This window comes from Sceloporus undulatus, chromosome 4, assembly GCF_019175285.1.
Source record: "Sceloporus undulatus isolate JIND9_A2432 ecotype Alabama chromosome 4, SceUnd_v1.1, whole genome shotgun sequence".
NCBI lineage: Eukaryota > Metazoa > Chordata > Lepidosauria > Squamata > Phrynosomatidae > Sceloporus > Sceloporus undulatus.
In genome coordinates, this window is record NC_056525.1 from 69,372,776 (window position 1) to 69,384,022 (window position 11,247).

Here is an 11,247-nt window from a genome sequence, read left to right on the forward strand (position 1 = left end):
GCCCTAGCAAGATGTCATCACAAAGCATGAGAGGTGTTTGTTCAAGTGAGCAAAACAGTTCCCATACTGCTTCCCCAGCAGAGATGTAAAGAACATTCACAAATTTGCCTTTCCTCAATGAGAAAAGCTGACTCAACAAGTTGAGACACTCTATTGGAAAAACAAAACAAAAACTAGCCTGTCTTTTTAAAAGACACAGCAGCAATAAGAAACAAAATAAAACACCCTGGTTTTCCACAAAATATTATTTTTGACAACAAAAAAGTATATGTATTATTCAAGTACCAACATTTCTGGACATGTATCATGTATCTATGGTCCAAAACACACTGCAGAAATAATCAAGTCTGAGACCATTTTAACTGTCCTAGCTTAGTGCTAGGGAATCCTGGGACTTGTAGTTTATTGTGGCACCAGAGCTCTCTGAGGCAGAGAAGGTTAAATGCCTCACAAAAATGCAGTTCCCTAAATTCCCTAGCATCACTCCAGGGCAGTTAAAGCAATCTCAAACTGGATTATTTCTGCAGTGTGTTTTGGACCTTTGTCTCTGTAGTTATGTCTTCCAATGCTACTCCCAAAAATCTCACCTTAGCCCCCTTCTTGACACACAGCCATTTCTGTATTATTAGAGAATGGGTGAATGAGTGGGGCCACATCCAACTATCTTCTTGTACCCGGATATGCTATAAGGACATAATCTGAAGAGAGTTTGCAAGGACCCTGGAAGTCTCTGCAAATGTCTTCACAGCATGTCTAGCTACAGGAAAATAGCTGGATGGGTCCTTAATGATCTCTCCACCCTTTGACAAATGACCATGTTGGGAGGAATTGTACTGTTTACAAGGTGAAGGGGGTGGGTTGTTCCTTGAGTGCTCAGAACAGATTTTCAACCTAAGCAATGACAATAAAAGTGAGTTGTGACAGTGTAAATCTGACTTATGCTATTGTAATACAATAGTGATTTCCCCAAGTGGGTGGTACAGCCCCCAAGGGCAGTGGAAAGATCCAGGGGGCAGTGAAGTATAAAGGGGGTAGTAGGGGGGCTGTGAGGGAAAGGGGATCAGTAGTGGGGGCTTCAGTCAAAGCATTGGTGTACAAGAAAGACAAGGAGAACCAGCAGCTTTTAGGACCATAGTAGAGATGAAAAGCTAGAACACATGGTGACAGCAGCAAAGTGGCAGCAAAAAGGCTGTGATCCCCATTGCCTTGGCAAAGAATTGAGAATCCTTCCTCACTGGGTAGAAGAACCCCCTTTGCATCTGGTCACTCTGAGAGCAGCAACTGAGTAGTTGGTCAGGCAGTGGCTGGGATGTGTCTCATCCATCCCAGCCCTTGCTGCAAAGGCAAGAGGCTTCTAGGCTGCTGTCTCAGCCAGCTGTTGCTCGGTTGCTGCTCCCAGAGTGACTGGGTGCAAAGGAAGCAGCAACTGAGCAGACAGTTGAACAGTGACTGAGAAATCTCTTATCCACACCACTCTTGTGGAAAAGGCTGGTGCAGGAGAGTGGCCCCTTGGTCACTGCTTCTTTGCATCCCTGAGAGCAGCAATAGAGCAGCCAGCCAACCAGCCAGCTGGCCTTCCTTTTGCTGTAAGGCTGGTGCAAGCAAGCTGCAGGAGCAGATGTGGGCCTCTACCTCTGCTACTGTTGCTGCTTCACACATGAGAGGCTGAGGTGGAAGAGGAGAACATGACAAGCTAGGCATGGCTGAGATAGACTTGGTGGCTGCTGCAAAAACAGTTGATCTAATATCAAGAAATAGGTTTAGGGGGCACTAGAGTTGCCACCCAAGAGTAGAGGAGGCGGTGGCTGAAAACATTTGGGGATTACTGTAACACAGGATGTCAGCCCAAATCTATCAAATGTAATCTTGCAATCAAGCCTAGCAGGAAAGAAAGTAAAGCTACAGTTTAATTAGCCTTTATGTAATTCCAGCACTCATCATATTCCTTCTGCTGAACTGATGTTGGAATAAGCCTTCATATAGCAAGGTTGAACTGCACAAGACACTGTTTAGTTCAAACTAAATTATACTGTTCTGGGAGAAAATCACTGCTGTTGGTGAGAACCACAGCACAAGTTTTTATATTGGAAGCGAGGAGGTATGTTTTCTCTTGCTCAGCTTTGTTCAGTCCCCCACCCCAGATCAGCAATACCCAAAAGTGGAAAATAGAACTTGGTGCTATGAACAGTTATCAGAAAACCAGCTTCCCTAGTAGCACTTACTGAAGATTCATGAGGGCAAATGTGGCCCAGTATCATCTGATGGCTGCATTCAGGCTATGGGATGGGATTTCTAGGGAAGAATTCAGGCCATCCTGACAGAATCCATTTTTTTTCCTTCCTGACACAGGTATGCTGCAGCTGTGCAGGATGGTTCCCAGTACTTTGTTTTGCTCATCATCACTGATGGTGTGATTTCAGACATGGCCCAGACAAAGGAAGCAATTGTCAATGTGAGTAGCACAGATTGGTGGTGTTGCATTGGGAATTCAGTAAAAGTAAGCAAAAATGTAGTGACATCTACCCGAATTTTAAAAATTTAACCCGGATATTATTTCTTTAAAAAAAAACCCTTTAGTCCTGCTAACATGTAAACTTCCTTAAGTCCCATAGTGGTAAAAGGTGGTTCATAAAGAAAAAAGAAAAGAAAAGAGTACCGTATATACTCAACTATAAGTCAACTTCATATATAACTGGAAGGTAGGTTTAGGGGCCAAAATAAGGGATTTTGATATCACCCAAAGTTGTCGAGGGTAAAACACAGGTTCTCAGTACCCTTCCTCCCCTTCCACAGCCTGGCTGTCCCCTTGGGAAAGAGGCTTGTGGGGGTGAGTGCTTGCCTTCCCTTCTCCTCCCCATGGCTGCCTCCCATTTTTCTTTTCTTTTCTTTTAAACCACCTTTTCCCATGGTGGGACTTAAGGGAGTTTACCATATTGAAAGTCAACCCAGGTTTTTTTGGGTCAATTTTTTATTGGGGGGAGGAGGATTGACATACACAAGTACCTAAGAATCTATTTATTGCAGATTCCCATTCAGGCCTTTATCCTCAAAATAATCTAAGTTTAGCCACTTTCACAGTGAATCTGGTAGTGTTAAACATAACAGCCTTTGCTGTACTAGCTAACAAGTAAGGCTGCTTCGGGTCTCTTTGGAGGTATGCTGTTTAAATGATGCATGCATCCTAAGAACCTGGAAGCTGCACCAAAACTGCACTCCAGTGCTTAGGAATGGAGTGTGGCTTTGGCACGACCTCCGGACTCTTAGGACCCATGCATCATTTAAATAGCATACCTCCAAAGAGACCCGAAGCAGCTTTATTTTGGCAGTCTGTAACAGGCCTAAGTGATTTTCTCCAGATGATTTTGGTTAGTTGCAAGTTCTAAACCTCTCTTCAGAAACTTTTATCTTGGGATTTTATATGTCCTACAATGTTGCATATAGTGTATGGTGTAGTTATTAATGTTTCACATAGTTATTTCAACAACCCTTAGATCTGATATGGGGAGCATGTGTTCAACCAGATAAGTATCAAACTGTACCTAACATCAGTGCTAGCTGTTGTTCAACAGTAGCCCTCATCATCTTTCGCCACTGGCCATGCTAGCTAGGATTGGTGAGAGTTGCAGTCCAACAACAGTTGAAAGAAAAAAAAAGTGCCCCCATGTCCTATACTGTAGCTTGATTTCTGAGACATCATTTTATAACTTTGTCTGAAATTCGTGCTGTTTCTTTTTACTTTCTGAGTGTTTCAATTTCTCAATCCTAACTGCGTTTTCCCCCTCCACAATGTAATTAATTGACCTTTATTTTCTGTTGGCCCTAAGGCTGCCAAGCTTCCAATGTCCATAATCATTGTGGGAGTTGGACAGGCTGAATTTGATGGTAAGAATCTAATTTGTGTCAAATTATTTGCAGCAATGAAATATGAGGTATTTCCTATGCTTTTACTAAACAGCTGATTTCTGCTATGTTTGTGCTGTGTTGGCAGCAGCTATGTCAGGGCTAAGGCCAGCATGATGTAATCATAATCTTATGATTAACCAACAGCAAAATTAACAGTACAAAGTCCATAAAAATGTGCTAATGGAGCAACACAGACAGTCCTCTGCAAAACTGCAAGGTGGGTCATCCAGCATCAGAGTCATTCACTAATCACAGCACTGTGCGCCGACACTGGCATTTTATTAACCATGCATAAAAGGAATCAGTCACAAATGAACTGGAATTTAAGACTGAGATTTATGGCAAGCTATGAAAACTATTACAAAATGCAAAACCATTGGTATCTTACAAAGTTAGCAAAAATATACAAGGGAACAAAAAATACTTGTTGGAAGTGCCACAAATCTATTGGTTTCTTTTTCCACATGTGGTAGAGCTGTGAAGTGGCAGGTAAATATTGGAGAAAAATACATGGTTTATTACACACACAAAAATAGATTGTAAATTCCCCTTAGATCCAAAATTATATCTTCTAAATATTGTTTTGGATACCAAAATTGAGAGAGAGTTTGGAAAATTTTTGTTTTATGCTATTTCAGCAGCCAGAGTGAACTTTGCATCATATTGGAAGAGTGAAAATGAAATATGTGTAGATAAATGGCTAGTTAAATTAACAGACTATATGGTAATGGATAAGCTTGCTTGTTTATTGAATGAGAAATCTTGGGAGAAAAACAAAAAAACATGGGAACCACTAGCAATGTTTTTGGTGAAAGAAAGAAAAATAACTTTAAGTCTGGATTGATTGTAGCTTCAAGACAGAGGAGAACTCTAAGACTGATTTGATTTGTTTTGTGTTATTTATAAGAAATATATAAATTCAGTACAAGTTATAATAGAGGGGGAAAACAATACCTGTGAAAGTGCAGGTTGAATGTGTAAGAGTAAGAAAAGAAATTGAGTTATCATTTTTATTTGCTTGGCGAGACTGTTATGAAAACTCAGGAAGTAGAAATCCTTTGTGAGTGTTTGGGTGGTGGTTTCTCATTGTTTATTGTTTTGTTATTGTATATAGTTGCTTTTGTGTTTGTTTCTTTTTTATATATGTGTTTTAATTTTAAATATGAAATAAAGATTTATTTATTTATTTTTTAAAAAGAAGGAATAAATCACCAAATTACAATGGGGTGCAAAGTACAGCCTATGGGACCTTCACAGCCATTTTTATGCCCCCAGGGTCATTTGTTTTGCAAATGTATTACAACAGGTTTTTGCATTATATATTTGCAAACATATTAACCCCCTGCCACACCAACTCCTGCAAAAGAAAATCAACTGTTTTGCCCCTGAATGCCCTCTAGTAGTATGTTTGAGGCAACCCTGGCCCAATTTAGGCCCAAGGAAGGCCTTTTCTTGAAACAGAAAGTTAACAGGAATTCCAGTTGAATTTTCACGAATTCTCCAGAAGTCAGCTCAGTTCATGTTGTTAAAGACAGTGGGGAATTTCAGGGGCCTAAAATGGCCCAAGAAGTCTCAAAAACATGGTGAAATTGTTCCCTAGAGGGCATTTGGGGGCACTTGCGGGAGTGGGTGAGGTTGGTGGTACAGCCATCCAAGGTCTCCTATGGGGCTACCCTTTCACAGTTGTCCACCCATGTATTACAAATACATGCAATATTATCCAGGTCAGTCATATATATCCTCTATACTCCATGCACAATCTGCCAGCCAAAAAACAACGAGCCTATTTACCATAGAGCCAGGGTAAGTAACAGTGGAAAGCTAGGGGGCTACACCTTGGAGCACTGATAGATTCACCTCCCCACAAACTCAGCATTTTTGTCATGTTTTTAGGAGAATGGTGGATAGTTTTAGGCCCAAGAGAGGCCTCTTTTAACAACAGAAAGTGAAGAGGAATCACTTCCTATATGCTCCCTGTTTCAGAAAAGGTCCTCTAGTCCACCTAAACTTTTTTTTATTACTGTAAGAGATGTTCAACAGAAGGATAGTGTACACTAGGGAGAGGAGATGGGCTCTCCTTCTTTGGAAGTCTTTAAACAAAGGTTGGATGGGCATTTTTAAGGAACGCTATAGTTGTGTATTCCTGCATTGGCAGATGGTCAGACCCCCTGTGGTCCCTTTTAATTCCAGGATTCTATGGCTCTATATTGTCCCAAAAAGTTCCAAAAAGTTGCAAAAATGCCCCCACAACCCCTGGAAGGCATTTGGGGGGACAACCCCTGGCAATCACCAAAACAGCCATGGAAGCTACGTGTGGCCTATGGCCCTACTTTGCTGAACTCTGCTGTAGACCCAGGAAACATATAGCTATGTTGGCTGTGGAGCAAAATACAACAAAATACAAAATTCACAAAAAAGTGATAGTTTATTGACCAGGCAAAAGGTACAAAATCTATCCTACAAGCTTTTGAGGTTCCACAGACTTCTTGAAAAATGTTTTTTGCCTAGGAAAGGGGCCTGTGGCTTCATAGAGGACAGAGACAACCTAGATCCCAAGAGAAGTTACTTTACTGTTAAAATTTTACTATCCATTGTGTCAGTCCCCACATGACCAAGAAAGGGAGTGACCTCTACCTATATTAAGATGCCTCCAAACCAACTGAACTACAGCAGAGACAACATCTGATACAAAATGGAGGCTCGTGACTCTAACATCATCACTTTTCTTCTGTATTATTTTTAAAACATCTTTTGCCATATGAAGAAGCCAGTAGAGCTTCAAAAGCTTGCATGATGTATTTTGTGCCTTTTGATTGACCAATAAAGGTATCTCTTTGGGGGATTTTAGATTTTGTTGTATTTTGCTGTAGACTGTTCCAACAATGGCTTGGATACCTATAGGCACAAACTGTGGTGCTTCTTGCAGAAATAAATCTGAATCCCCAGGTGGCAAGGCTCTTAATATCTGAGCTCTCTATGTCTGTGGATGTTTTCCCAGCAACCTTCCAGTTTTTCCCACATTTTTTTTTTTTTGATGTCATGTTGCTTATAGAAATATGAAAGTACTGTAAAGGAAACCTGAGATTTCCCAAGTTTTGTTAGAAAATTTTGAAGAATGTATAATGCATAATGTAATTAACAGGTAAAATATAACCCATTAATTATACCATCCGGTGAACAATGACAAACGAGCATTAATAGGGCCATTAGTTGAGCAAGTTACAATATGTGAAGAGAAAAATGAACATGCAGTTCCTGTTTAAGTCTGCCCAAGAAAAGAGTTGCGCCATTTTCTCAAATTGCCTCTTTCAGATAATTGGTCTGCTAATCAGCCATCATACAGATGGGTTTTAAGAGTCTGTTGTAGTCTTTGGCTCCTTCGAACTCTTATTTGCTCTTAATGATTAATTCTTATTGCTTCTATTACCTCTTCCTGCAATGGACAGCTATGGTGGAGTTGGATGGAGATGATATTCGAATCTCATCCCGTGGAAAGATTGCAGAACGTGACATTGTTCAGGTAATTAAAAGAAAAAGATTCCTTCCACATAATCTGCTTAATTTACATCTGAAACTGTGTGCCAGACATTTTGCAGGATAGTTAAGAAATGGAGAGTTTCCATGTTTCAAATTTTGCTTCTGGGTTTGGTGCAACTAACACCTCCAGCATGTGCAAGACCAAAGAGAAGAACAGCAGCAGCTTAGAACAGCAGAGCTTAAAATAGTTACTTTGGCCATCTACAACTTCCAAAATTTCCAGCTGGCATAGTCGGTAGTTTTGTTGTCTGGGGAATTCTGAGAACTGTTTTTAAAAAAAATGAAGTTGTTTAGGCTTGTAAGAGTAAAAACTAAGGTTAGAACAAGACTGGTTGAGTCCCCTTTATCTGGGATTCTGAAATCCAAAATATTCCACAAACCAAAACTTCTTTCATGGATGGCTGAGATAGTGATACCTTTGTTTACTGATGGTTCAGTGTACACAAACTTTGTTTCATTAACAAAATTATGAAAAATATTGTATAAAATTATCTTCAGGCTATGTGTATAGAGTATATATGAAACACAAATGAATTTTATGTTTAGATTTGGGTCCCATCTCCAAGCTATTATGTATGTATATGCAAATACAGGTATTGAAAAATCCAGGAAAAAATCCAAAATCCAAGTATTTTGGATAATGGAGACCCAACCTGTAGTTCAAAAAATCCTAAACTTAGTCCCTGCCTCTTCTTCAGAGGCCAGAGAAATAATTCCAGACAGAGTAGAGTAACCTTGATTGACAAACAGATGTAGCTTCACATGTTTCTGATATATGTTTAAATGCACTGCCTGCACCATCCTCAAGATCTGAGGAGCAATTTAAAGGTATTACCTAAAGATGGGGAAGGAGTGGACCTCCATATGTTACTGGACTGAAATCTGCATCATTCCTCACCAGTGACAATGTTTGCGGGGGGTGATGGGAATTGCATTTCTACAGTATATGGAGGGGCACCTGTTCCGTGATTCTAATATAAAATGTCAGGATTGCTTAACTCCCCTGAGATTAGCAAATTTTGGCATAATCTCTGTCTGGGAAATGACTAATATTTGTGATATGTCATCTTTTATTATGTTCTGGTGGTCCAACCAGAATGGCCCCTATGAAAAGAATGTTTTGGAGTCTAAATCCAGTGTTTGTGCCAAGTAGAACAGACCCATTTGGTCAAAGAAATTTACATAAGTGTTGACTTGGTTCAACACTGGTTCAAGAAATCCCATTTAGTTCGGACTAGAAATTGGATTTAGGCTATTGGCTTTGAAAGAATCTTCTATTTTGATTTTGATGCCTCTGCCATATTTTTCCCCTCCCAGTTTGTCCCATTTCGAGATTACATTGACCGTACAGGGAACCATGTCCTGAGTATGGCACGGCTGGCTAAGGATGTCCTGGCTGAGATCCCAGATCAGTTCATCTCCTATATGAAGGGACGTGGCATCAAACCCAACCCAGCACCACCTCCATACACACCTACAGGGCATACCCTTCAGACAGAGATCTGAAGATCAGAAGAGGGAAATGAAAGAGCACTTCAGACAGGTGCCGATGAAACACAAGTCACATTCTTGTGTCACCTATGAATTCCCTGGGGGCAGACCTCAAAGCAATGACCACACCACAGAATGCAAAGCCACAGTCTACTCTTTCCATCCCCAAAAGTCCAAAAGCAGAAACTGATGTATTCTGTAATGTTGGCATATCAGTATGCATAATTGGCAAAGACACCCCAGCATTGAGATGCAACAACTTGGGGAAAATGTGGGTTTGTTTTTTATAAAGGAAAAACCCGGTCATTGCCAAACATCTTCAGTCCGTATTTGGGAAGGTCAAGAAAGTGACAGGAATCCTGTCTGTCATTTTGTTTTATGGTGTGTGTGATGGACCTACGACTTCCCTAATCTTCCAAGCATCACTCCTGTTTTCCTGACCCCACATCAGTTTTTGAATGACTTGGTTTTTTACAGTCCACCTGCCACCCTACGTCTTCTGCCTCTCCTCTTTGCTTTGTATTGGCTCCGCTTATGGATTGACCTGGCAGGCTGAGTATTGTGATCAAGTATCCATGTGATTTTTGTCTCTGGTGCTACTGGTGTTGCTGCTGTTCTTTGTTCTGCATCTTTTCCCTTGGTTGTTAAAATCCCCTTTATTCTTTGTAAATCTACTTTTGGCAAATATTTGTGCAAACCTGGATTGTTTGTTCATTGGTTTGCTTGTGTGCCTCTGTTAAATTCCCCTTGCATTTTTATAAATGTCCTGGTTTTCAGGGAAGTACAATTTTTAGAGTTTGAGATCTGGGAATACCAAGTGCAGTAGGCTATATTTCAGAGTAAGGAACTGACAAAACCACCTTTGAGTATTCATTGCCCAAGAAAATCTTATGAAATTCATGGGGTCACCATAACTCACACACAAACAAATGTTCTATGTATGACATTCTAAATAAGGGAGATGAAAATTAAAAGTGGGCCAGATTTTGACCTTATTGCAGTTCTGACCATCACGTTAGTAGCATTATATGAATAACAAGCCTTCTCGAGTCTTGATGCTTCAAATATGTGTTTACAGAGAGATGTAACTGTACAGACAGTTGCTTCCCAGGAAAGACATGTGATCCATGATTGTAATTCTTTTCACACTTCTTATGTTTCACTTTGATGGGTCCTTGCAACATGTTAATCTTTTGTAAGATGCAGAATTGCTGCATTAAAAATTCCAGCTGGCCTGGATCACAAAACATGCATATAATTCTAAAGGAGAGGTGCGAAACCTGTTCTTCTCCAGGTGTTTTTGGACTTCAAGTCCCATCTGCCTCAGGTAGCATGCCAAATGATCAGACATGGTGGGAGCTGTAGTACAAAAGCCTCTAGAGGGCTACAGGCTCACTATTCCTGCTTTGAAGAAATCTAGGTAGAGAATTTCAAGAAGTTCCCCAGCAGTTACTACTACTACTTTATTCCTGGGAAGCCCTTGTATTGCTTATTTGTTTCAGTTAATAACACGGTCCTTTTCCATTGACTCAGGGTGGCTTTCACTTTACAAATGTGCTCACAGTTCTTAGTTAAGAAGATCATCCAGTCCCTTGTTAACACCAAATGTTCCAGACAAGTGGCCTTTTCTGCTTCTGCTTCACTTACGGATCTCCCCACTAATATTTCTGGCATATAAGTTTTCTCTTTATTATTCAACATCTTCTTCCTCTTCCATAGTCACCTAGTTCCCCAGGTGCACTTCATTTCCCTTCACTATAGTCCCAATACTGCCAGAAACACATTTCCATCTCTTTCCATAACAATAGTGACTGCCCAAAACCACTGAGGGTCTGCTATCCCCACATGATGTTACTCAAGCAGTTTCCAAAACCATCAAGTTCTTAGGGTGCATTTATACTGAAGAAATAATGCATATTGACACCACTTTTACTGCCATGGCTCCATCCTACAGAATCTCAGGATTGTGGTTTGTTGAGATATCAGCACTCTTTAGTAGAGAAGGCTAAAGACTAGTTAAACTGCAAATCCCAGGATTCCAAGGGATGGAGCTCCAGCACTTAAAGTGGTTTCAAGCTGCATTGTTTATGCAGTTTAAATGCACCCTTAAGAGGAAAATGAGGTGAAACCAATAAGAAATTATGGACAGTGAGTTCCTAACTGCTCCATGATTAATGGTCACAGTTCAAGAAGTTTCTGAGGGTCTGAAGGTGGTGTTTATGCAAGCCCACAAAAATATACTCCAGACTCCACTTTTCATGTCTGATCTATCCTCAATAAAGTATACATATCTGATCTGACCTTCACGGGGTATAT

The 11,247-nt window shown here is 40.4% G+C and overlaps 1 protein-coding gene across 2 annotated transcripts in view; it reads left to right on the forward strand.

Annotated features, from left to right (window-relative positions):
* Positions 1 to 11,241, forward strand: part of CPNE5 (copine 5) — a 199,411-nt gene extending 188,170 nt beyond the window's left edge. For both annotated transcript variants that reach the window (XM_042462760.1, XM_042462761.1), the window contains 4 exons: positions 2,350 to 2,452; positions 3,825 to 3,882; positions 7,350 to 7,423; positions 8,758 to 11,241. In XM_042462760.1, the coding sequence (XP_042318694.1) occupies positions 2,350 to 2,452; positions 3,825 to 3,882; positions 7,350 to 7,423; positions 8,758 to 8,946 (424 nt within the window). In that variant the 3' untranslated portion in view covers positions 8,947 to 11,241. The remainder of the gene's footprint in view (positions 1 to 2,349; positions 2,453 to 3,824; positions 3,883 to 7,349; positions 7,424 to 8,757) is intronic.
* Positions 11,242 to 11,247: the final 6 nt, after the last annotated feature.